A 27835-nucleotide genomic window follows, 5' to 3' on the forward strand; every position below is an offset into this window, starting at 1 on the left:
GTCCTTTCCTTTCATGACTTAGAATACTTCTTTCCAGCCCCTTCTTGCCTGCAAGGTCTCTTGAGAAATCAGCTGACAGTCTTATGGGAGCTCCTTTGTAGGTAACTGTCTCCTTTTCTCTTGCTGCTTTTAAGATTCTCTCCTAATCTTTCATCTCAGCTAATGTAATTATGATGTGCCTTGGTATGATTCCTTGGGTCCACCTTCTTTGGGACTCTCTGAGCTTCTTGGAAGTCTATTTCCTTTGCCAGATTAGGGAAGTTCTTCATTATTTGTTCAAATAAGTTTTCAACTTCTTGCTCTTCCTCTTCTCCTTCTGGTACCCCTATGATTCAGATGTTGGAATGCTTAAAGATGTCTTGGAGGTTCCTAAGCCTCTCCTCATATTTTTGAATTCTTGTTTCTTCATTCTGTTCTGGTTGAATGTTTCCTTCTTCCTTCTGGTCCTCTCCATTGATTTGAGTCCTGGTTTCCTTCCAGTCACTGCTGGTTCCCTGTACATTTACCATATTTTTCAGACTATAAGACGTACTTTCCCCCACCCCACCCCCCAATTTGGGAGGAATAACGGTTGTTAATGTTGCTGTTCTATTTACATTTACATTGGTGAAACACTATGTTATTAAATATTTTAAGCCCTGGCTGGTGTAGCTCAGTGGATAGAGCGCGGGCCTGCGAACCACACGATCACGGTTCGATTCCCAGTCAGGGCACATGCCTGGGTTGCAGGCCAGTTCCCTGCAGGCCAACTCCCAGCAGGGGACGCACTAAAGGCAACCATACATTGATGTTTCTCTCCCTCTCTCCTTCCCCTCTAAAGATAAATAAATAAATTTTAAAAAATTTTTTAAAAAATAAATAATTTTTTCCCCTATTTTCCTCCTCTAAAACCTAAGTATGTCTTATGGTCCGAAAAAACATGGTACCTTTATTTCACTTAGTATAGCCTTCATTTTCTCATCTAATTTGTGACCATATTCAATCAATTCTGTGAGCTTCCAGATTATCAGTGTCTTGAACTACGCATCTGATAGGATGACTATATATTTGTCACTTAGTTGTATTTTTTCTGGAGCTTTAATCTGTTCTTTTATTTTGGCCATTTTTTTTGTCTCCGCTTGCCTGTTATGTAGCAAGGGGCGGAGCCTTGGGTATTCACCGGGGTGGGGCAACTCAGGTTGCTGCGTTGTGACGCTGTACGTGGGGGAGGAGTTTGAGAGGAAACAATGGCGCTTGCTCCGCTCTCTGCCAGTTTTCACAGCCACCTTCCTGGCTACCTACAAGTAAATCGGGCCCTTCTGGTGCTGATTCCCAAGTGGGTGGGCTTGAGTGGGTCTCTCCAACAAACTCTCCTGTGGGGCTGGGAGTTTCTCCCCCTGCCGCCTCAACCTTCGCAGGTGTTTTCAATCAGAGATTTGAGGCTTTACTTCCCCGAGCTGGGACCCTGGGTAGTGCAGTCTGTCTTGCTCCCTAGTTGTTCCTTCCGGTTTATCTGCGTGCGAATTGGGACCGCCCACCCAGCCAGCCTCCGCCTTGCTGGGTCTGCCAGCTGCTGCCGTGCCCGCCCCAGTCCTCCAGCCACTACCTCATCGCGAGTCTCTGTGCCCAGCTGCCCGTGTCCACCCCTCCTACAGGTCTGGATGAATGTTTCTTCTTTAACTCCTTGGTTGTCAGACTTCCATGCAGTTCATTTTCTTTCAGTTCTGGCTGTTTTTTGTTTTTAAATTCGTTGTCCTTTTGGTTGTGTGAGGAGACAGTGTGTCTACCTATACCTCTACCTTGGCTGAAGGTCTGCTTGCCGAGTTTACTTGTTTTTCACTATTTTACTCCACAATTTATTCTGTGTATAAATATATTTAGGTGAACTACAGTTTTTCACTATTAAACAATGCTGCAATGAACATCCCTATAGGTGTTTCCTGTATATGCACAAATAATGAATTATCTAGAGAAAGTGACAGGCGTTTCGCCTTTTCCTCGACTTTAATGGAAATATATCCAAAATTTAACATTAAATTTAATGTTTGCTGTAAGTTTTAATAGATATCCTATATCAAGTTAAGGAATTTTCTAAAATTCTCTTTGTCATCTGGTATTATCTGAGGAATATAAGGATGTTTTAAAAGGAGACAAGTTCATGTAATACAAGACACTTGCAGATTTTAAGAAAAACATTTTTTATTTAAAAATTAACTAAAAATCTGCGTATAAGTGGATCCAAGCAGTTCAGGCCTGTGTTGTTCAAGGCTCAGATGTATTTTAAGCTTTATTTCTTCGATACACACAACATATGGTATGAAACATAACGACGTGAACAGCCGAGTGTGCCTTTACTACCCCATGTCCCTGCCTCTCTGCCAGAAGTAACCACCACTATCCTGAATTTTATTACTACCTTGCCTTTAAAAACAGTTTTGTCATGTGATTTGAGTCTGCTAATTTTTGAGCTTTATAAAAATGTCATACTACACACTTTCTTCTGCAACTGACTTCTAGCAATGATTTCTATGAGTCACCTGGGCTGTTGCCTTTTGCAATGGTTCATTTCCTCCCACCACTTTGTAACACAGGCGTACGTCATTTTATTGCTCTTCATTTCATCGAGCTTCACAGATGTTGCATTCTTAACAGAGAAGGCAAGACCCCCACCAGCAAAAAGATTACAACTCACTGTACTGTGATGCTCACTTTATTACAGCATCTGTGGTATCTCCAAAGTATGCCTATATTCTGTTGTGTGAAGAGAGCACATTTACCCATTTTCCTGATGAAGGATCACAGGCTTGGTTTCAGTTTTTTGTTCTGTGTTTCTCGACGCACACATGCAGTTTTTCTGGGCTAGTGTATTACAAACCATTTTGACAATGCCCAAGAACAAGGAATAAATTTTCTACAACAACCCAGTAAACATACATAAGTGAATGTATAAATAAGTGTATAAATATGAAATGAAAACTTCAAACAATACCCTCACATGGTACAATTTGATCTTTTCTATTGAGCTGGCAGACCCACCGAACTGATTTCACAACCTCCTGGTTTCAATTTACTGTTTCCATTTCTAAAAATCACTGTTCTGGAATAAGCTTTCCCACGGACATGCCTGGGCATAGGTTACAGGTGACTCAGGCCACAGTACCAATGTCCTGGCCCTCAGGTCAGTGCATACCTACATGCCGGGTCACAGAGTACATGCATACTCAAGTAGAAAACAAAAGAAAGATGAAGACATTCTACTGATATAAAAAAGTATCATTAGTATAGAGGTGTTATCAATGATGTACATTCTCACCAAAGTTGCTCTGTCTCTCTATGGTCTCAATTTGCATTTCCCTGATTACCAATGGGGTTAAGCATCTTCTCTTGTATTTATGGACCATTTGTTTCTCTTCTGCAAAATGCCTGTTCAACCATTGCCCATTTTTCTACTGATCTATCTGTCTTTTCGTTGCCTATTTCTAAGAATTCTTGATAAATTCTGACTACTAATCCTTTGTTAGTTGCATGGGTTGCAAACACCCTTTCCTAGTTTGTGGCTTCTTTATGGCATGTCTCTCTTGCGAACTGCAACGAGGTACCCATAACATCTAACAGAACTCATCACCATTTCTGGCAACACAGAAGCCATTCTAGACTTCTGTGCTGATACTGCCAGGGAGACTGGAATTTCCACCCTGGAAGCCCCCTCTCACACACTGGCTGGAATATACAGTTGGTGAAAAAATAACAAAGCCTTTTCATCAAAGGGCACAAAGGGTCTGTCTGGGACCTGCACACATTTCCAATGTGTTTCTACAGACAATGGGCCTCTTATGCATCTTCTGCCTGGGCGATAACAAACAGGACCCGAGAGAAGTGCAGCAGAAAAGACAGAAATAAAAGTTGGGGAAAACACAATGCATGTGGGTGCCTTTTCCCAGCAATGCCAACTCTAAAAGGCTCCTGCCTGCTCAGTAGTAAGAGAAAGAAATCTGCCAACCTGCAACCAACATGGAGGTATGGGACAAGGACTGGGGAAACAGGCTTCAGGTCCTAGCAAGCAATACCCCCAAAATCTAAAGGAGTGATGCTCTAACAGAAGTCTGTGAGTATGTTTTTTTGGGTTGTGAGTTCTCGATGATAAATTTTTAATTTAGTATTTTCGTTTCAATTGTAGCTTTTTTTTTAAAGCATATTCTGGATCATCTGAATATCTATCTTATGACCAAGTGGCTGAACTTCAGTGCTCATATTTATGTCTCCTGTGTTGGTGTCAATTAACTGTTGACAACTGATGGAGAAAAACAGAGGTGAACTTAGTAAGTGAAAGTCAGAGTCAAACATCACCAAGGGAAACATATCCTAATGAACAGAGGTTTCACGGCAGTTCAAATAGAGAAAAGCGGCAAGAGAATGAAATCACACAGCATACAGCAGTAGGTATGCTAAAAAGATCTTGCATTATAATAATTAGTGAGGGGCAATTTGATTTTGCAAAGTAACATTAGACATCACATTAAACTCATGAGGTCAATCTGAACTTTCAAGTTTTATAATGAGTTTAATTTCAATGTGTATATTTGTTTAGGTTTTATAATCATAGTAAGACTCATCATTAAGTACATAAAGTTTAACCTAGTTTTTATTCGAATATATTTAAGTAACAAAAAGATAACTTGACACTAGGAGTATGAAACAATTTTTCTTTTTAAAGAAAATTGGTTTTAGAATCCAAACATCTTAGACACCCTCCCCCATCTGGTTACCCACCTGCTCGAGGACATAGCTCACCTTTTTAACACCCAAAATATCTTCAATGAGGGTTGCTGTTTGTAAGAATGTCTTCTTACTCGTCATCAGTGTAAACAGGAAGATCACAAAGTCATTCTTTTCTGCTAAACGCTTTGTAACTCCTTCCGTCTATCACAGGGAGGAGAGAAAAGGCAGAATAAGTTATAAATAATATATATACATATACAAAGAGCACGCACTGTCCCTGTGGCTCAGTTGGCTGGGCATCATCTCACAAGGTGAGGGGTAGCCAGTTCAATTCCCGGTCAGGGAACATGCCTGGGTTGTGGGTTCAGTCCCAGGTCAGGGGGCATACAAGAGCAACTGATCAATGTTTCCCTTTGAAATTGATGTTTCACTCCCTCTCTCCTACCCTTCCCCTCTCTCTAAAAAAAATAATAAAGCCTTAAAAAAAAGGCAAGATATTTCTTCCAGCTACTAGGAAACACAATCCCACATTACATCAGGAACCCTTGGCTTGGGTCTTAAATCCTTAAAGCTACATACAAAACACTATGTGCAAATGCCTCCCCCCCCCGCCCTTGATAATCCTCATAGGTTCAGGACCTACTATCTGCTTGGTACCTATATCAGGAACTATAAACTAGCATACAGTAGGCCAAGTTTTATTCAACCAGCAAACGGTACTTTTAAATTTCTGAATTTAAATGTCTTTCAGGCAGGACATGCTTATTCCAGGTTTGTCACAACTTGCACAACACAAGTCCCCACTCCAAAAAAGGCATCTTCAAACATTCCTTGTTTTCTGCTCAGTCCCTGGGTACTGGTATTTGCAACTCTAAAAGCCAATCAATGATAAAGTCATTTACATCATACAGACTTTTTTTAAAAAATAAGGACAATTCCTTTGTGGCCTTAGCTACAAGAATCATTGTGCATTTCCTGAACAGTGAGTTTATTTTTATCTTATAGTTCTGTCTGTGCCTATTGTGCCACTAGCTACATGTGGCTATCAAGCACCTGAAATATGGCTAGTCTCAACAGAGATGCGCCAAGTGTAAAAAACACTGCATTTTGAAGGATTGGTTCAAAACAAGAGAATGTAAATATCTTTATATTTAGTTTGAACTCTGAACTTATTAAAATTAACTTTACTTATTCCTACTGTTTTTTATTCCTTTCTCTAAAAGTTGCTACAAGGAAATTGAAAGTACAGTGGCTGGCACTGTACTTCTGGTGCACAGCACTGTTCCAGATGGCGTGCTGTGTTAAGTGTTCAAATGCACTTCCCTCTCCATGGTTGCTAAGAAGCTTAAACCCAAGTATGTACACCATCCATTATGTAGATGAGTTTACATTCGCAGATGGTCTACATTTTTATATCAGCCCAATTCCTAGATGTATGCTATATCCTCACCTTATTTTATCCTTTCCATTCTTACCTACATCTAAATTTATGATTTTGGTGGATTTAAAATACTCCTGTAAGGTGCCTGAAACCTTTTTTTCTGAATGAGACAAGAAATGAAAATAAATGTTCCTTTGTATTGTCATAGCATACAGGTTTCACATCTCCAACAGCACTTGTTTCATTCCGCTGTGTATTACGACTCACTGTGTATAGTTTACCACAGTGGTTCCCAAGAAAGGTATTACGTCTCATCAAAACTAACGTTTGTCTGCTGCTTTACAAAGTACTTTTACACCTATCATCTCACTGAGCCCTCACAACCACCCTTTGATGTTAGTACGATTAGTAACTGCACTCTACTGATAAGAAACTATAGCTCAGGGAGAGGAACTAATAAGCACTAAGCCAAAGGCCAGAATTCAAAATCAAGTTCTAGTACTAAGTGCTGTGCTCTTTTCTTTCTACTAAATTTCTTCCTTCATTCACCATTCTTTCTCACTCAGTTGTCAATGCAGCAGTGTCCTGCTCTGTATGTGGGTGGGGCTTTTGGTTTTGTTTTATCTTCCAACAAGGAGAATGCAGAAATAGGCATGATGAGGTATCTCAAAGGTCATAGACACCCTTCCAATGCTTCTACCTCTTTGATAAGTAATTGTTCAGTTTGGCTTGGCTCAGACACCTCCAGGGCTTGGCTGTTAACAATCACAGGGACCCTTAACACAGGGGTTACATGCAGTTGAAAGTCCACATGCAACCACAGTCAGGTCTCCGCATCCACAAACACCAACTGTGAAATGAAAACGCAGATGACTCCTGAGCAACACAGGTTTGAACCATGTGCAGGTCACACATGGGTGGACCTGTGCAGTTCAAACTCATGTTGTTTCAGAGTCAACTGCCTCCCCATAATGTCTACCTGTTGGTTCCGGTTCTCAGACCCACATAAAATACGCCACAATCCTCCAATGTCTGAAGACAGCTCTCATGCCTACCACCCTCACTTGCATCTTCCCTTCTCACGCACTGCAAACGCGGTGGGGAGGAAAATGCAGCCCCAGAGGCAGGGTACTCACACAGACACAGGTATTATACAGGATGCTCAAGCAGTCCTTGGACATTTCATCACTTACTGTAAGCAGATGGATAATAACTGGTTATTTTTATCATAAAAAAGACAGTATACCTGTATTAAATTATTTGAAAACAAAAACTATTCCTCATAATCTCCTTCAAGATGATTATTTTTCTGTAAGCATATCTCATTCCAGTCCTTATTTGCCAAAGATTTTCACGGCCCATCAGCACCTACAAACCAGTTTGTAAGCTGCTTTTGGTTTGCTACAGTAGCCATTTTCTTATTATTCTCCGAAGTATTCATAATTTCCATCTGTGGTGATATCACCATTTAAAATATGCCATGTTCCCTTTGTACAATAGCTTGCTTAGAATATACCTAAGGCTTTAGTTTTAGTTGTTTTTTTTATTGTGCTATTTAAATAGACAAAAATAAACAACTTAATATGTAAAAGGAGCCTTTTATGCTTGTGTTGAACCGGTTTCTCAAGATACATTTTCAAAAGCTAAACTATTAGAATCCAAAGTATAAGCATATTGATGCCTCTTATAAATTTCTATGGAAAGTTCTACTAGCAGCAAACAATTACAACATTTTTACCACAGACTCACCAGGTATTTTGTTTTGTGTTGGTTATTTACATTATGGAAATGGCTTTTAATGCCCGACCTATTAATCTCATAAAAGACTAGCTATTTCCCTGTGAGCGGGAACAGGAGAGTAGCACAAAAAGGAAAAATAAATTTTTATGATCCCCAAACTAGAAAATGGTAAAATTGAGTATGAGCCATGGACACAGTGTTTTGTTTGGCATTAGTTTTATTTCCAAAAACTGTTTCCATTTATCCTTATGCTGCTACAATCTCTGAAAATGCTGGGTCTCCTTGCGAGATCCCAACAGGCAGTCCTGACAAGCTGGCTTGACCGGGGCGTGGGGGGGGGGGGTATCTAAGAGGGTCTGGAGATGCTGCGGGTGTCCTGTGACCTCTCACCTCTACCTCTCAGCCTACTGGGACTTTTTGGTTTATCTATTTTATGACTTCAAAGAAGGATGGAAAACCAGACAAGTATATTTCAGTATTTCCAGACCTTTCATTTTTGAAGATAATTAGAATTCATTAATGCAACAAATATTTATTCAGCACCAACTCTAGAGCAGATTTACTTATAAATCTAGTGAGAGAGAGTAAGTATTCCAACAAGTAATTACCAGGTGTTACTTGCTGGGAAAATTATGTGGGTAGACAGAGAACAGAAGAACCAATTTAAATGGGAATAAAAAGCTGAATATGAATATTCAAAGATCAATATATGAATCTTCTTAGCTGCTACTGTACCTACAAAGGAGGTCTTATGAAGTATGTCATGTTGTTAGGGAAGAAATTTTGTTTTAATTAAAAAACATGTATGTGGTGTTTATAGAAGTGTGCTCATCAAATATTAAGTGATCTCTGGCTTTTAATGCTAAGTGTACTTATTCTTTTTTAAAATTAAATATTGAATACCTAAAAACAGTATTCGTAACATGCATAAATTATAAAGAAGAGTAACAAAATAACACCCATGTGCCCACTACCCAGCTTAAGAAATAATTTACTACCTAAAAACCTTTTTACTTTTTACTATATGCATTCTGGTAATGATCGAACTTTTTACAAAGAGTATATATCACTTTTATAGTAACAACAAAAACATTTTTTATCTTATTAGAATACTCTCTCAACTAACAATGTATGAGAAGTAAGAATTTCCAAAGAAAACAGAAAAGCTGGACCCAAGGACTATTAGAAACATACGAAAATGTAATTCTGTTAGCCCAGTGGTTTTCACACTTTTTCTTTTAAAGCACCAGCCTGCATTTCTACCTAGTACAACTGAACAAATAGAGCTGCTTAGTTGGGATTGGAGAGCGCATCCTGCAGCCGGGATATAGGGCATGTTCTCGCTGTTAAGAGTTAGAAAGGGGACGAAGAGACACTCCTGGAAACCACCACTGTATCAGCAGGCTGGAAAACGAGGAAGTGGCTGACAAGTATACTTACTTTTCAGTTTCTGTCCCCGGATGGAGACTGTAGGCCTCATAAGAATTTCTACAAGGAGCTACAAAAAAAATTTTTTTAAGATTAAATCTTCAAAATTAATTAAAAGTACAACTTACAAATAATCTGCTGTGCTAACTCACAGCCCAAATATCTACAACAGGATTACAAGAGCCTCTTGTTCCCAACACAGGCAGATGGCAGCGAGGCTCAGGGCAGTGAGCTCCACACCAAGTCTGAAAACATGGGTTCTAGTCCCAGCTTAGCCGCCTGTTTCCCATGTAAACTTGGGCAAGTCAGTGCCCCTCCAATGGCCTCACTTGTCCCATTTTAAAAAATAAGCATATTTAGTTTAGGTAATCTCTGGGATCCAATGTTGCTTGATGTTTTAAAAACCACAGAGTATCACTGATTCTTCTTTTGCTTAAAGAACATTTGTTTTCTCTTATAAATCTTTTATAAAAAGAATCTCAAAAGAGAGACTGTAAAATGCCAATACTGACTTCTACAGGGACTGGGGGTGATATGAATTAATTTTTCATTTTACATATTTAAATACAACACAATTTTGATTAAACTATTTACAATGAGCATATGCATCAAAAACCCATTCTGTTGAAACAAGAGGGCAACTTACAATTTTAAAAGTGTCAAGCCACCAAGAGGATATAACAATTACAATCAAAGATGTACTTAATAACAAAGCCTCAAAATAAATGAAGCAAAAGCTGGCAGAATTCAAGGAAATACAATTCAGAAGTCATAGTTGAACAATGCAACAACCCACATTCAATAACAGACAACTAAGCAACAGCAAAGAAAACTGAAGACTTACAAACAAACAACACAGGGAGTTTGGCAAGAAAAATGCACCCAACTAGAGGTCAGTGATGGGCAAAAATGACCCAAAAGCTGGTATTTATAAACAGACTGAGGTTCCTGGAGAGGCCAGTCTAACTCACTGCAGGAGAGAAAAACCCCATGAAGCCAAGAACCACTGATCCAAAAATGTCCTACGGTGGAACAGGCACCTGCTAGAGAAAGTCACATTTTCACTAAAATAGACACGAGGCTAGAGACCCACATTATTCTTTTTTCTCCCATAAACACATTGCTTTCTATTTAGTAAATCCCTTGATGAATGATTTAGAAGTGAAGGGGGGGGATTCTCTTGAGCCAACTAGCAAGTAAATGTATGGGGCCACTCAGACTGCCAAGGAGAGCAAATGCTGAGAAGAAACCAGAAAATAAAGTCTATGGTAAACAACATGTGTGCAAATGTTTAATATTTGATCTTTACTTTTGTAGAAAATGGCATCTCTAAGGAAAGAAAACTCTTTTAAAATTGAAGGATAACATGGTGCAGCAGGTACCGCTCTGGTTTTCACACAGTGAACATCATTCCTGTACAATCACCACCCACCTCAAGACACAGAACACCCGTGGCCCCCTGAAAACCTCCCTCGTCGCCACCCCAGTGACAGGTGTAAGGACAGATATCCCGGGGAACAAGGGGGTTCCCAGTACTTCATTCAAAATAAATTTGGGATGATGTGAAAATTTAAACATATATAATAAAAACTTTAAAATATTAGAAGGGAATATAGACACAGTTTATCATACAACAGTGGGGAAAGCAAGAAACACACTTCTGAAGCCATAAACGGAAAAGACTGATCAATCTGACATCCTAAAAAGTATTCCTTTTCACATTTAAAACCATAAACAAAGTCAAAAGTCAATTGTCCAACTAGGAAAAAATACAACAGGGAAGACAAAGGACCTTAAAAAGTGAAGAGTAGTTACATATTGCTATGATCTGAATATCTGTAATCACCCCAAATTCCTATGTCAAACCCTGCTGCCTAATGTGATGGCATCCAGAGGTAGGGCCTCAGGGGTGATGAGGTCATGAGTGCAGAGACCTCACCAATGGGATTACACCCCTTACGAAAGGGGCTCCAGAGAGATCCCTAGCCCCTTCCCATGTGGGAAGGAGTGGGCAGTCTGCAACCTGGAAGGGGCCTTTACCAGACACCAAACCTGCCAGTGCAATGATCTTATACTGCCCAGGCCCCACAAGTGTGAGAAACAAATTCCTTGTTGTTTATAAGCTACTCAGTCTGTAACATTTATTATAGCAACCTGAAAGAACTTAGAAAATCAGTAAGAGAAAAGCCTAATAACTAACTAGGAAGAATGCAAAAGCCACTAACAGACAATCAGCAGAAAAGAAACAACTTATAAACATGCAAAAAGATATTCAATCTCATTCATAGAAGAATGTAAATTTTAAAAACTATGGAGAGAATATACAAAGAACTCTTAGCACTGATAATAAAAAGATAACCCAATTCAAAAATGAGAAAAGGAGCCCTGGCTGGTATGGCTCAGTGGATTGAGTGCCAGCCTGCACACCAAAGAGCTGCCAGTTCAATTCCCGGTCAGAGCACATGCCTGGGTTGCATGCCAGGTCTCCAGTGGTAGGGGGGCAAGTGAGAGGCAACCACACATTGATGTTTCTTTCTCTCTCTTTAAAAAAAATGAAAAAAGGACACAGACATTTTTCCAAGGAAGACATACAAATACTAAATAGCGCATAAAAAGATGTGAACACCATTAGCCAATGCAAATCTAAACCATGACGTACCACTTCACACCTACTAGGATGGATGGGTATACTCAAAAACACACATAACAGCAAGTTTTGATGAGGATGTGGAAAACCTGGAGCCCCCACACATTGCTGGTGGGCATGGTGCAGCCGCTTTAGAAGACAATCAAATGGTCCCTCAAAGGATTAAACCTAAGAGTTACCATATGACACTGTAATCCCACTTCCACACCCCAAATTAATGAAAATCCAAGTCTACACAGAAAATTGTTCACAAATGTTAACAGCACCATTACTCATAATAGCCAAAAAGTAGAAACAGCCCAAATGTCCATCACTGAAGGATGGATATACAAATGCGGTATACCCATACAATAAACTATTATTCAGCCATAAAAAGGAATAAAGTGCTGATCACGTGCAACAACATGGATAAACCTTGAAAATATTAAGCTAAGTAAAAAAAAGCCTGTAACTGATCACATATTACATGATTCCATTCCTATTAAATGTCCAGAACAGAAATATCTATAGAGACAGAAAATGGAGTGATGGTTGTCTGTGACGGGGGTGGGGGCTGGAGGACTAGGGGAGTAACAGCTGAAACATGGGTTTCTTTGGGGGGGGGTACAATGTTCTACAACGGGCTGCAGTGATGGTTACACCTATCTATGAATACACTAAACCCCTGAATCATACATTTTTAAATGACTGAATTATGTGGTATGTGAACTGCATCTCAATAAAACTGTAAACATACTACGAAGAAATACCATTTTCTCATATCTACTTAGTAAATACTAAAAACACTTAAAATGTTACGTTTGGTGAAGGAGGCCAGTGGGTGCCAGTAATATTCTACTTTGTGATTCAGGTGGAAGTGACAAAGGTAAACTTATTCTGTGGTTGTCACTGGTGTGTTTCTCTGTGTGCAAGTTCTACTTCAGCGGCAAAGTTCATGAAAACGTGCACATGCTGCGATGGTGATGATGTGCGTAAGCAGACACTCTCACACTTCATTACTGGGACGAAAGCTGGAAAAAACCTCCAAGTATGTAAACTGACAAGTTCATAAACAATAAAAGACACAGATGCTTTGATCCCAAAGGTACAGGATATATTCACAGGTACACAAAATTACGTACAAAAACCTTTATTGCAATTTGTTTGTAATAGGAAAGGTGTGAGAAAATTCTAAATGCCCATGCCCTGAGGCCTGGGTAAATAAATTATGGTACTATCATACCACAGAATACTACAGAGCTGTTGAAAATGAGGCAAATTACCTATTCACAAATAAAACTATACCCAAGCTAGAAAATCACATGGAAATGCAGGGCACAAAGCAATGTGCCTGTGTATCCCTGTGTATGCCACCTCTATATGGGGAGAAAACACACCTGAAGTGGGGGTGGTGGGGTTATTCTCTCTCTCTCTCTCTCTCTCTCTCACACACACACACACGCACACACACACGCGCGCATGCACACACACACAGAACATCTCCGGAAGGACATCTGCTAGGACCAGTAATCACAGGTGCCCCTGAGGAGAGGATGCAGAGGTAGGACACGTTCCTTTAACTTCGTGCTTTACAGAAGCAAAGGTGGCCATGCTATCAATTAAAATAATTCCAATCTTCTAAAGTAAAAGCTGTGCTATTTCAACAGGTGAGTGCTACTGAGCTTTTAAAAGTTAAAATTCTCAAATGTTTCCTATCTACTCTGAAATGTTTCCTGTTTCAAGGGTTAACTTCTCAAACCATTAAGTAGTAATAATTGCAATAGAAATAATAAAAAACTACTTACATCAACACCTCCAAACAAGTCAAAAATATATGTATTGGGGTAAGTGGTTTCTTGGGTAAGTTTCCTCTCTTCAGTGACAAATGCCATAGCCTCCATGGAGAGAAGAGGAGAGATTTCCTAGTTTAAATAAAGTGCACAGAGAGACATTCAGTTTTTGTATCTAACACAAACCAGACACCCAAGCATCAGTCTGCATTTTAATCACAACTTAAACCCCCATGAGCCAAAGACAGCCCTCAATGAAGCACACCTCCTGGTATTCACAGCCCCTACAGAGTCATCTCCCACACTGAATCTGGGCTGGTGTGACTCACTCCACCCAGCAGAGTGCAGCAGAAGTGACACTACGCCAGTGCTGGCCTCGGTCTTAAGAAAGATCGGCAAACTTGGCTTTGGAACCCAGTCACCACGCCGTGAGAAGTCCCACTTGGACACCTCTGGAGGCCACAAGGGGAACTGAGACCAGGACTGACAGCATAGCTGATCTCCAGCTGACAGTCAGCATCAGCTTATTAGGCATGTGAGTACAGTCACTCTGGACCTTCTAGATGATTCAATACCCAACCCAACACCACATGAAGCAAAAGAACCCCTCAATCAACTTCAAAAATTGTTAGTGATAAATGGTGATTATTATTTCAAGCTACCAAGCTTTGGGATGGCTGGTTCTACAGCAACAGATAACCAAAACATTCCTCAAATATCGCCTCTTTCAGGAAGTCTTCTCTAATTCCCCTCAGCCAGAGGCATTCTAACACACCTCTGAACCCCTAAAGCAATCTGTAATTCACTGTGGTATTTAGCATTTTGACTTTGTACCTCTTCACAAACATATGTTATTTCTTCCCTAGGTTAAATGTTCCCTGAAGACTGAAACGGATTCCTCTTTGTATTAGCCTCAGGTCCCAAGACATAGCAGCCATTTAGCACAGCCAATGCAGTGCAGAGAGTGCCAGATTTGGAGAGGCCAAAGAATCCTTTGTTCACAGAGTATGGGGCAACAGAAAAAAATAATAGTCTTACAGAAAAGTTGATAATAATAAAAACTGTAATAGTAGTAATAGCTCATTTATTTGACACCTGGTTCTAAGCACAGTATTATCTCTTTCAATTCTCACAACCCCGTGAGAAATAATAGTAACTTATCCTAATCTTACAAATAAGGAAGCTTGTGCCCTGGCTGGCATGGCTCAGTGGATTAACCACCAGCCTCCAAACCAAAGGGTCGCGGTTCGATTCCCACTCAGGGCACATGTCTGGGTTGCAGGCCAGGTCCCTGGTGGGGGGGTGTGCAAGAGACAACCACACATTGATGTTTCTCTCCCTCTCTTTCCCCCTCCCTTCCTCTCTGTCTAAAAATAAATAAATAAATCTAAGAAAAAAAGTGGACTGACCGCCAGCCTCCAAACCAAAACCAAGGAGGCTTGTCAGTGTAACATGTGGTAGACAGAGCCAAGGTTGAAACACAAGTCTGGCTCCAGAGTCTGTGCTTACAGAAGAAATTTTGGATGAAAATTTTGGGTGCAACAGGGGAGGGAGTAGGAAGAATCCGGGACCCTCCTCATTACGTTCTCTCCTCAGGAACCTGTGAGGGAAAATGGATCACAAAGGGCTGGAGCAAACACCGCTTGCTCAAACACTGGTGAGCATCAGAACCATCTGACAGGCTTCTTAAAATTCAGACCACTGGGTCCCACCTGCAGAATTTCAACAGGTCCACAGTGAGGTCTGGGAAAGTGCATTTATAACAAGTTCCCAAGGGAGGCTGATGTTCCTGGTCCAGGTACCACACGTTAAGAAAAGCAGAACTCACTCTTACAGATCACCTGTTACATGCCAGGCACTGGGCTTTTGTATTTTAGTTCATTTAATCCTTAAAAGAATTCAATGAAGTAAGTACAGTTTTACTCATTTTAAAAAGTTTCCTCAGCTCACATAATCAGTGACTGAACCACTTTCTCTGGATCTCATTTTTCTAACCTATAAAGACAGGAAACACTTCCTGTTGGCAGCCTAGTACCGTGGAAGTTTCTCTTTGGACAGGACAAAGCTGGGCTCATCATACAGCAGTCACAGGGTTTTGGGTGAGTCTCATTTTTTTTCAACCGAAAAAGAATATAAAAAGCACCTGAATTTTTCCTGCCCAGCAGCTTTCTCTCCGCTTCAGGTTAACAGCCCGTTTCCTTAGAGGAAATGCCCCTCCCCACTTCCCCCACGGTTCGGCTGGGGCTGTCACCAGGAGCAGGTGATCAGGCCTAACCAATAGACTCTCATTCCTCTCACCTCAGGGGCTAGCCCACGTTGTAGAAACGTCACCCTGATCATCTATGTCACCTATGATTACACAGAGGAACCTGAGGTCACACACAGAGGTCAAGATAAGAAATGGACAACCTAATTCTGTTCAGCTCCTGAATTCACACCTGTGCTTCCCAATTATGTGAAACAATAAAAGATCTTTTTGGGGGGGCCCCAATTTGAAGGAGGTACTGTTACCTACAATCAAAATATTCTAGACTAACACAAAGAAAATACCACCCATCTCATGAAGTTACCGTAAGAATTAAGTATGCCAGGAACACAGTAAATTTCAAATAAGTATTTGCTGGATGAAATAAAGAAATGATCATCACACAGCAAGCACACACAAATGTTCATTTCCCTCCTTCCCTTCTTTCTCCTCCTCCTCTTCTTTCATATCGCAGAGATTTTGCAGGAATCAAATGAAATAATATGTAACTCTTTGTAGAGTGTTCTTACACAAGTGAAAGGCTACAATTATTTCACTCCTAATGAAGGGATAGAAATATTCTTAAGAAGATCAAGAATACAAAACATCTTTTTCCCCCTCAAATTACTACATGACTTTTATTGCATCTTTAAAATACCATAAATAAGTCTGAGGAATCATCTGGCATCCTGCCATTTCTGAAGCTGGACAAACCTGGATCTTATTCATCAGCCTACTAGAGTTCCTTTTCCAGAAACATAGATGCCATCCAAAAATTCTCTGGTATCCTTGTTTTTAACTGGTGTGGCTTTGCTGAACCAAAGCAGCTGAATTTGACACAAATTCAAGGTTGTTTCCTTCAAGAATTAACTCACCTTTCTGGGCTTGAGATACTGAACAAGGAACTCCTGACCTTATCCAAACCCTGCAGATATATTTTTCACCCAAGAAATTTCTGATTTCAGAAGAGCCATTCTCCTGAATAATGACGCCAATGGGGAACTGAGTGTACATACACCTCATCTTGTAATGGAGCCCAGTGCAATGCCCTCGATCATGTTCTGTACGTGACTGCAGGCGGTACAAACAGCGGCCAGTTCCTTTCTTTTTCCCCACCACTTATCAACCCGGAGTCTCTTCTTTTTCTTTCCAAAGAGACTGAGCTCTGCATCGATGTAACTGAAGTCCCTGAGCAGCATGCCTCTGGGGTCCTTTACAATAACTGTGAACCCCTTCGGAGAGATGCCCACATTTTCTGAAATGTCGACAGTAATTGCCGAGAGTGGTCTTCATCCTCTCAGTAGATGAGGCCCAAAACATCTCTTCTTAAAAGTAAAGATTAAGCTTATTCTGGAGCGTATTATATTTTAGAATGACTTATTATGTGACAGAATAACCAAAACTTCACCTCTGAAGAACACTGCATCACTAAGTTTCATTATGACCAAATATAACTTGCACAGGTTTCAACAGCAGCTACAGCTGGTGCTCTAAACTCAAATGTGGACCTGTTTCCCAAGTTGAAGTTTAGATAAGGTCACCCCAGACCTACTAAATCGGAAACTCAGGTAGTGGGGCCCAGCACTCTGTTTGAACAAGTCCTCCAGGTGATTCTGACACACGCTCAAATTTGAGAACTGCTTTATCATCTCTCCCAAGCACCAAGCCCAGTCCCTTCCATCTTCTTATGCAAGTTGCAATTACCAACAGCCACAATGCCACTTCCATGAATCTTCGGCCATATGGGATCTTTTAAACCTTATTCAAAAAGAAAGCCGTCTCAGTCCCAGGGCACAGTGCTGACCTCCCAAATCAAGTGAGCACTGACACAAAGCTACGCCCAGAAGGACACACACAGTGGTGATTATCCCTGGGTGGGAGGGTTTTATTTTCTTTATAGGTGAGTTTTATTTTCCTCTTTGCACTTTTCTGAACTTCCCAAATGTTCTACAGCTTACATAATAAAAACAAGCTATTTTAAAAAGTAGACTGAAAGAGAGACTAAAAAAAAAAAAAAAGCCAACATCTTGTATCACTTGGAGGCCCTAAACTGCAGTCCCTCCAAGGCCCAAAAGAATTACCTTGAGGATGTTTTGACACTCAACGAAGTCACTGTGGAGGTGGCTCGTTGCATGCAGCTTAAGGAGCAGCTGAGGAATTCCACTCCATTTGGACTGTTTGTCCCTCTCTGTCAAAAAAGTCTCAGTGAACTGTGAGTCAAAAAAGAAAAGAGAAAGAAACATTTTACAGTGAGGAAAGAACTATATTTGACCTTGAACAACATGAGTTTGAACTGTGTGGGTCCACCGACATGTGGATTTTTTTCAGTAAATACAGTCGGCCCTCTGTGTCCCCAGGTTTCGCATCCACAGATTCAACCAACTGCAGACTGAAAACAGTATTTCTGAACTGTGGTTGGGAGTCCACGGACGTGGAGGGCTGCCTGTACGCGTTGTTCTCTGCCATTCTACATAAGGGGCCTGAGCACCTGCAGATTTTGTTATCTGCAGGGGTCTTGGAACCAATGCCCCGCAGATACTGAGGGACAACTGTACCAGCATACAGGGCAAAGGAAAGCAGCTGCCTCCCAAATCCACCCAGGACAAGTAATTGAAAGTCCTCTTTCTAGAAACCTTCAAAGGCTCTCCAATAGCCTCTAAGCTAAAAGTCAACCCCTTGCCTTATGATACAACACCCTTCATATCCCATCATCTACTTTCCTTTCTAGCCTCATCCATTTCCCAATGCACACTCTAGGTGCCAAATAAATATATTCTCTCACTGTGCCCCTCTGCACATGTTCTTCCCCTAAAATGCCCTCTCCCTGTCTTTTCTATCTGGAAGTTCCTTCTCCATCTCCAAAATGCAAACCAAATGACCCCAAATTTTCCTTGATTGGCCTTCACCTCTTCTTTCTAAAAGAGCAAGTAGGTGCCCTTCTGCTGGGCCCTTATCTAACATTTATCCTCCTGTACCATAGTTAACAGTTCATTTCTTCACCTCCTCCTGTGGAGTACAAGCTCCTTTGGAGGGTGCCAAGTTGTTGCTTGTCGTGCATGCCTTCTTCCTCTCAAAGAATTCCAGGCATTAGTTTAATAACAGGTACATTAATCAATTGTGGCACAATTTCCACTAACACTAGTGAGACAACCATTATCTGGGGCTGGATGTCAATTATTTTCATGTGCACCTGTCCCTCAATCAGACCAGAAGTTCCCTGTAACTGTTATTATAGGATGTGCAGGTCTTCAATAATGTCTTAGTCTATCCTGACACATCAGTCCTAACAACCTAGACAAGTCCCATTATCCTTCCTGAGCACATTTTGTTTAACTGTACAAATAAGATAATACTAGGGGAATGGGAGGTAATGTTTTTAACATGGAAAATTCCAATTTCCATAGGTAAAAAATGATCGAATATTACCAACTTCATACCATCGAGTAAGCTCAAATCAATCCAAGTCTGAAAACAATGGACAAACCTCTTTCCTTTCCTTGAAAGGAAATCAAAGAAAACGAACATCATTTTATGGGACTTAGCAAAAGCAGTGTTAAGTCCCCAAAACAGACAAATTTATAGCTGTAAATGTTTATATGTTAAAAAGGGAGAGTGATCTCAGATCACTTACTCAAACTTCCACCATGAGAAACTAGGAAAAAAAGGAGTAAACCAAACACAAAGCAAGCACAAGGAAATAAAAAAGATTACTGCAAAATTGTCAAACAGAAAAATAATACAGAAAAATCAATGAAATCAAAAGTTGGTTCTTTGAATAGAGCCACAAAAAAAACCCGCTTTATTTATTACACTGACCAACTTACACTGACTCAAATCACTAAATTCAGGAATGAAAGAAAGGACATTACTACCACCAACCTTACTGCAATAAAGTTTATTAGTGAGTACTAGAAACAACTGTATGCCAACAAAATAGATAACTTAGGTAAAACAGCCAAATTCCTAGAAAGATGCAAACAAAAGAAACTGACTCAAGGAAAAAAAACAGAACATCTCATGGCCCACAAGAGATCAAATTAGTGATTCAATAGAAAACAAAGAGCTACCCACCACAAAAAGCTCAAGTCCAGATCCTTCTATTAAATACAAGGGAATACTTCCCAACTCACTCTATGAGGCCAGTATTACCCTGACACCAAAATCAGACATAGACATCACAAGGAAACTACAGACTAATGTCTCTTATGAGACCAGACATAATCCCCAGGAAAATACTAACAATTAAACGTCAAGACCAAGCAAGATACATCCTGGGAAGGTAAAGCTGGTTCAAACTACAACAATTGATCAATGTAATTAATCTGATAAAGGGTTATTTACCAAAAAGCCATAGTTATTATCATAATTAATGGTGAAAGCCTAAATGCCTTACCACTAAGATCAGTAAAAAGACAAGGATGTTGACTCTCACCACTTCTATTTAACATTGAAGTAGAAATTCTAGCCAGGGCAATTAGATAAGAAAAAGAAATAAAGGCATCTGGATTGAAAAGGAAAAGCAAAACTATTTTTGCAGATGGCATGCATGACCTTGTATAGAGAATACAGAGTGGGGCAAAGTAGGTTTACAGTTGTTCATATGGAAAATAATACAGTAACAAATAATAATACAAGAATAAACTGTGTTTCATGTACAACTTAAACCTATTTCTGTCCCACGCTGTATATTAGGGAACACATACAAACTATTAAAGCTAATAAGTTCAGCAGACTGCAGGATACAAAATCAATATACAAAAATCAGATGAATTTCTATACACTTGCAATGAACAACACAAAAACACAACTTAGAAAACAACTTCACCTATAATAGCATTAATAAGAACAAAATACTTAGGAGTAAAGTTAACAAAAGGAAGAAGGCCTAAGTAAGTGGAAAGACATCAATGTTCATGGACTGGAAGACTTAACATTGCTAATATGGCAATACTCCCCATACTGATTCAATGTAGTTCCTATCAAAATCCAAGCTGGCCCCCTGCAGAAATTGACAAGCAAACCCTACAATTCACATAGAAATATAAGGGACTCAGGATAGCCAAAATAACCTTGAAAAAGAAGAATGAAGTTGGGAAAAAGTCACACTTCCTGATTTCCAAGTTTATAATAAGACTGTGACTGGCCTACATGTAGACACTTAGATCAATTGTCTACGGAGTAATTGGACTGAGACTCCAAAAACAAGCACTTAACATTTATGGGTTTTTGACAATTGTGCAAGGCAATTCAGTGAAGAAAAAAGTTCTTTATACAATGTGTCTGGGACAACTGGCATCCATAAGTAAAAGAATGAAAATGGACCCCCTTTTTCACATCATTTAAATTAAAAAAAAAATCAAAATCAAACCCCTAAATGTAAGGGCTAAAACTGTGAGAAGAAAACACAGTATAAACTTCATAACCTTAGATTAAGCAATGGTCTCACAAATGACACCTAAAGCATATGCAGCCAAAGGAAATAAACTAAACTTCTATAATATTAAAAGTAATTGCACTGTAAAGGACACTACAAAGAAAGTGAAAAGACAATCCACAGAACGGGAGAAAAGATTTGTAAATCATCAATAAGGGTCTGATGAGGGTCTAATATCCAGACAATATAAGAACTCTTATAACTCAATAATAAAGACAAATAGCCTAGTTAAAACATAAACAATGGGCCTTTGGCTGGGCAGCTCCGCTGGTTAGAGCACTGTCCCAATATGCCAAAGCTGTGGGTTTGATCTCCGGTCAGGGCGCCCATAGAAGAATCAACCAGTGAATGCATAAATAAGTGGAACAACAAATTGATGCTCATCTCTCTCTCTCATACTTCTTCTCTCTAAAAATCAATAAAGCTAAAATAAATAAATAAATAAAGGGCTAAAAAGTAAAAAATACATGAGAAATGAAGAATGCCTTTGATAGGCTCATCAGTAGACAGACATGCATGGCCAAGGAAAGAATTATCACTCCTGAAGATATGTCAATAAAAACTTCCCAAACTGAAATACAAAGAGAGAAAAAAAAAATGAACTGCTTCCTGGCAAAAAACCCAACCCAGAACAGAATATCTAAAAATTTGAGACAATTATAAAGACTATAATATATGTGTAATTGTGTAATTGGAATGAGAGAAGAAAAAAGAGGTGAGTGTTAAGAGGTGAAGAATTCCTTTTGGAGGTATCTTTGAGCTCGCTGAATAGACACCATAGGCAAAGCTCACCACCCCTGAGCTAAAAAAAACTTACAGACAAGAAGAAATTAAATGGTGGCAGACATGTCCAAGAAATCTGGTGGGGATTTGACCCCTTTATGAATCTTGCAATAGATGAACACATGAGATGGCAACAGAACAGTACTGGAATGGTGGTGATACGAAACAATAGTATCATCATGTTAGAAGCCTTGGAACAAGAATGAAGAATGGCCGTGTTCACCAGAGAAACCCACTGATTCCATATCTCCTATTTTACTACAATATAAAAATCGAGTCGTGTACATTTTCACATTGAACTTTTGTTAAATAAATTTATGTACTGAAAGACTTGAAATAAAAATAGCTGAGCTTTACTGTATTTTATGTGAGATTCATTACAGAATAAGAACTTTTGATCTCCAAAAGCAAGTACACAGCTTTATCTCACCAAATCTCTGTGTCCAAACCATGTGCTGCCTTGAGGTTGTCTTTTCTGGATGTAAAGGTTCACCCCATAGATTTGCTGTGATGACCCCTAACATAAAATCATTTATAAGCCAACCAACCACAGTAACTGCTGTTACCCCCATTCAAAAGTATGCTGGTAATCAGACTCCCTTTTACATCGAAATAATGACAAGTTCTACATGTAAAAATTATTTTCTTGCTACTGATATAAAAAATTAAGAGATTTAACAAAAGATAAAGTCATATGGAGACAACAGTAATTATCTTCTCTTCAGATAATAGATCTTAATGAAGAAAAACTTTTCACCCGGAGACGACTCTGCACAATGCCGAATTGTCCTCTTCAGATATAATTTAATCTTTATTTTTTATTTTTTAATATATTTTATTGATTATACCATTACAGTTGTTCTATTCCCTCTTCATTCCCCTCCACCCGCACACTCCCTCCCCCACCATTCTCCCCCCCTTAGTTTATAACCACGTCTCAAGTTCTTTAGATTCTATATTTCCCCCACTATTCTTGCCCTCCCCCGTATCTATTTTCTACCTACTGTGTATGCTATTTTCTGTGCCTTCTCCCCCCTTCTCCCCCTCCCACCCCCCTGTTTCTAACCCTCCATGTGTTCTTCATTTCTATGGTTCCACTCCTGATCTAGCTGTCCTCCTGGTTTGCTTTTGTTTTAGGTGTGGTTGTTAATAACTGTGAGTTTGCTGTCCTTTCACTGTTCATATTTTTCATCTTCTTTTTCTTAGGTAAGTCCCTTTAGCATTTCATATAATAAGGGCTTGGTGATGATGAACTTCTTTAACTTGACCTTATCTGAGAAGCACTTTATCTGTCCTTCCATTCTAAATGAAAGTTTTGCTGGATAAAGCAATCTTGGCTGTAGGTCTTTGGATTTCATGACTTGGAATACTTCTTTCCAGCCCCTTCTTGCCTGTAAGGTCCCTTTTGAGAAATCCGCTGACAGTCTGATGGGTACTCCTTTGTAGGTGACTGTCCCCTTATCCCTTGCTGCTTCTAGGATTCTCTCCTTCATTTTGGTCTTGGCTAATGTAATTATGATGTGCCTTGGTGTGTTCCTTCTTGGGTCCAACTTCTTTGGCACTCTCTGAGCTTCCTGGATTTCCTGGAAGTCTATTTCCTTTGCCAGACTGGGGAAGTTCTCCTTTATTATTTGTTCAAATACGTTTTCCACTCGTGGCTGTTTCTTTCCCCCTTCTGGTACCCCTATAATTCGGATGTTGGAACGTTTAAAGATGTCCTGGAGGTTCCTAAGCCTCTCCTCATTTTTTTGAATTCTCATTTCTTCATTCCTTTCTGGTTGGATGTTTTGTTCTTCCTTCTGGTCCATTCCATTGATTTGTGTCCCCGTTTCCTTTCCATCACTATTGGTTTCCTGTGCATCTCCCTTCATTTCAATTAGTTTAGCCTTCATATGTTCCTCTAATTTGTGACTATAATCAACCAGTTCTGTTAGCATCCTGATAAACAGTGCCTTGAATTGTGCTTCTTAGAGCCTGGCAATCTGTTGGTCGCTTAGAGTTATTGGCTCTGGGACTTTGAGTTCTTCTTGCACCATCTTTTGGGCTGTTTGTGCCTGTTCTGTAGCAGGATCGGAGCCCTAAGGTGTTCACTAGAGCAGGGCAACTAAGTCGCTGGGTTGTGACGTTGTATGTGGGGGCGGGGTCAAAGAGGAACTATGGCGTCCCGCCTGTGCCTACCGCCACGGGCTCCACTGGTGCTGCAGCTGCCACTGTCACCGGGCCCACTGCATGCGAGTGTGCCACCGCCGCCAGCCCTCACCCCCCGGGGCCCGCGCAGTCCATCCCACTGTGCGAATGTGCGACCGCCGTCAGTCTGCTCCACACCCCAACTGGTTCTGGGCTACCTGCGCGCCTAGGTCCAGGGATCTGGCCTGCCTGACCCTGCTCGCTGCTGGCTCCACCCCTCTTACCGTCCGCCTTGAACGGTTAGATGTATTCGGACTTCCGTATAATTCAATTTTCTGTCCTTTGGCTGTGTCTTTGTTTCTCCAAACCTTAGTTGTATTCAAACTTGGTTGTGAGAGAAGGCACAGTGTTTCCACTATGCCTCCATCTTGGCGGAAGTCTCCATAATTTAATCTTTAGAATAAAAACAAGATGACTCTACATGACTCGTGGTGCAGTGCCCAAATTCACCAGCAGGGAAAGAGAAAACATGCATTTTTCTCCTTTTTCTGCAAGAAAATCATTGATATCCAGGACAAGGCCCAGAATCTTAACTAATTAACTTGAACATGCCATTCTTGGAATGTATAATTGAAATGTCATAACACTCCCCGAACCAGAGCTGTATCCTAACAGAACACAAAAGGGAATAAAGTTGTGTAAAAGATTCTGAGGGCTTAGGAGGATAATGATTGGCAAAGAACCTTACAAAGCCATCCAAAAGAGGGGCCATCACTACCGATCCCTTGGACATTAAAGGGATAAGTAAGGAATTTTATGGGTAATTATATGCCACAAATCTGATTACCTAGATCTTTGATTTTCAACCTTTTCCATCTGAGTCCGTCAGATGTTTAGAGTTCCAGTAAAGGTCCCACAAACTATTCCAAGGGCACTGCCAGTGCACTGCCAAACCAACAGCTTCTCTGTCTTCCAAAGCGGTACCTCTGTACCTTCCATACACAAAAACGCTGCACATCTGGACAACACAGCTATAAAGTAAATCTTAGTGGAAAGAAAACTGAACCCTTTTTTTAAAACATGTATTTTATGATGATGCTATTACAGTTGTCCCCCTTTTTTCTCCCCTTAATTCCCCTCCTCTCTGAGCCCCTGCCCCACCAGCATTCCCCTACTTTAGTTCATGCCCATGGGTTGTACATACAAGTTCTTTGGATTCTCCATTTCCTATACTATTCTCAACCTTCCCCCATCTACTCTGTGCCAACCATTTATGCTTCTTATTCCCTTGTACCTCTCATTTTAACTTGGTTGGAATTTTGATCAAGGAAAGAATCCTGTTGTGGACACTTTCATGTTTCTATGCATGTGTTTAGTGATGTTACAAGCTGCCAAACACAGAAGATTCTGATAAATAAAATTGACACTTTGAGTGAGAATAAAATGCCTGAGAATTTTCCAAAATTAATGACACCAAACCACAGATCCAGAAAATTCAGGAAACACCAAGTAGGATAAACAGTTACCTCTACACATATCATATCCAAACCAGAGAAAATCCGAGAGACAAGCCCTGAAAGAAGCCAGATGGTAAACTTACTTTATTTTACCAGTTTTGTATTTATTTATTTCACGCTCACTGAAGGACATTTTCTCATGGCTTTTAGAGAGATAGGGAGAGAGAGGCACTGACGTGAGAAATAAGCATCGTTTGGTTGTCACCAACCTCCCCTGCCCCGCGCATGTGCCCCCTGACCCCGCCTACATGCATCATACACACCCAGAACAGGGACCAACCTGCAACCTAGGTAGATGCGCTGACCAGGAATGGAAACCACAACCTTTTGTTATGGGACGACGCTCCAATCAACTGAGCCACACAGGCCCAGGATACCACAATTAAAAAATAAAATTATTTTATTGGTTCCAAAGACAGGGGAAGGGAAAGAGAAAAGAAAGGAGAGAAACATCGAGATGAGAGAGAAACACTGATCCCTGCCTCCTGCACCTGCCCTGACTGGGGACCTAATCCACAACCCAGGCACGTGCCCCACCCAGGAATCAGACCAGCAACCCCTCGGTCTGCAGTACAGTGCCAAACCCAACAGAGCCAAACTGGCCAGGGCTGCCACAATTTTTTTAAAAAAGGAAACATAAGATGGCTCAGTATTACTGATCCCTTGGCCATTAAAAGGATAATAGAGAATATTATGACTGACTATGCCCACAAATTTGATTACCTAGATCACTGACTTTCAACCTTTTTCATCTCAATGCACATATAAACTAACTACTAAAATTCTGTGGCACACCAAAATATTATATATTTTGTGGATCTGACAAGAATAGCTACAATTTTGATTCATTCACACTGGACAGCGATTGTGCTATGTCATTCTTTTATTTGAAAATCTAAAGGAAAAAAGGTCAGTGTCCCCAACTAAATAGTTAGGTATTGCATGTTTTATAAATTCTCACGGCACAGTGGCTTGAAAATCACCTACCTCTTAAACAGACTATTCCTTTAAGACACAAATGATCAAAACTAGTATGAAGAGAAATACCTATGCTGATAAACCTGTATCCACTAAAGATATCTAGTTAATAACTTCAAGAATGGAAAGTCTCTGAATTTGCACTTTCCCAAAGTAGACACACAGACATCCAATAAGCACAGGAGAAGATGCTCGGCATCGTTAGTCATCAGGAAAATGCAAATCAAATCTTAAATGAGATACCACTTTTTACCTACTAGGGTGGCTATAATTAAAAAGACAGATAATAGCAAGTATTGATGAGGGTGTGGGGAAATTGGAACCCTCATAAATTACTAGTGGGAATGTAAAATGGTACAGGCATGTTGAAAAAAGAGTTTGGCAGTTTCCCACAAAGTTAAATGGAGAATTTAACTTTTAAAAGTTAAATGGGTCACATGACCCAGCAATCTCACTCCTATGTAGAAAGCCAAAGAAATGAAAACAGATGTCCACGTAAAACCCTGTACACAAATATTCAAAGCAGCATTATTCATAATAACACAAAAGTGAAAGAAAAAACCCAAGTCTATCAACTGATGAATGAATAAAATATACATAATAAACACATATAATGGTATATTATTTGGCAATAAAAAGGAATAAAATACTAATACTTGCTACAACATGGACAAATCTTGAGAACATTGTATAAAGTGAAAGAAGTCAGCCACAAAAAGCCACATTTTTCTTTAAAGGTTATTCTTTTTTTAAAATTTTATTTGTTTATTTACTTATTTTTAAAGATGTATTTACTTATCTTTAGAGGGGAAAGGAAGAAGGAGGGAAATATCAGTGTATGGTTGCCTCTCTCGAGTCCCCCGCTGGGAACTGGCCTGCAACCCAGGCATGTGTCCTGACTGGGAATTGAACTGTGATCGTATGGTTCACAGGCCTGCACTCAATCCACTGAGCTACACCAGCCAGGGCCAAAAAGCCACATTTTGCTTGATTCTATTAACATGAAATGCCCAGAATTGATTGTAAATCCATAAAGACAAAAGGTGGATTAGTGGCTGTCTCGGGGTGAAAGAAGGTGATGGGATGGT

The 27835-nt window shown here is 40.1% G+C and overlaps 1 protein-coding gene and 1 pseudogene across 2 annotated transcripts in view; both read right to left on the minus strand.

Moving 5' to 3' along the window:
* TRPC4AP (transient receptor potential cation channel subfamily C member 4 associated protein) overlaps positions 1-27835 on the minus strand; it is a 74549-nt gene that overhangs the window by 30090 nt on the left and 16624 nt on the right. For both annotated transcript variants that reach the window (XM_037043925.1, XM_037043924.1), the window contains exons 2-6: positions 17990-18118; positions 13679-13795; positions 9260-9317; positions 7216-7271; positions 4771-4899 (exon numbers count right to left, since the gene is read on the minus strand). In XM_037043925.1, the coding sequence (XP_036899820.1) occupies positions 4771-4899; positions 7216-7271; positions 9260-9317; positions 13679-13795; positions 17990-18118 (489 nt within the window). The remainder of the gene's footprint in view (positions 1-4770; positions 4900-7215; positions 7272-9259; positions 9318-13678; positions 13796-17989; positions 18119-27835) is intronic.
* LOC118985405 (60S ribosomal protein L9-like) lies at positions 16441-17943 on the minus strand (annotated as a pseudogene).

Source organism: Sturnira hondurensis, unplaced genomic scaffold, assembly GCF_014824575.4.
Source record: "Sturnira hondurensis isolate 20B ecotype Veracruz unplaced genomic scaffold, ASM1482457v3 Scaffold0004136, whole genome shotgun sequence".
Classification (NCBI taxonomy): Eukaryota; Metazoa; Chordata; class Mammalia; order Chiroptera; family Phyllostomidae; genus Sturnira; species Sturnira hondurensis.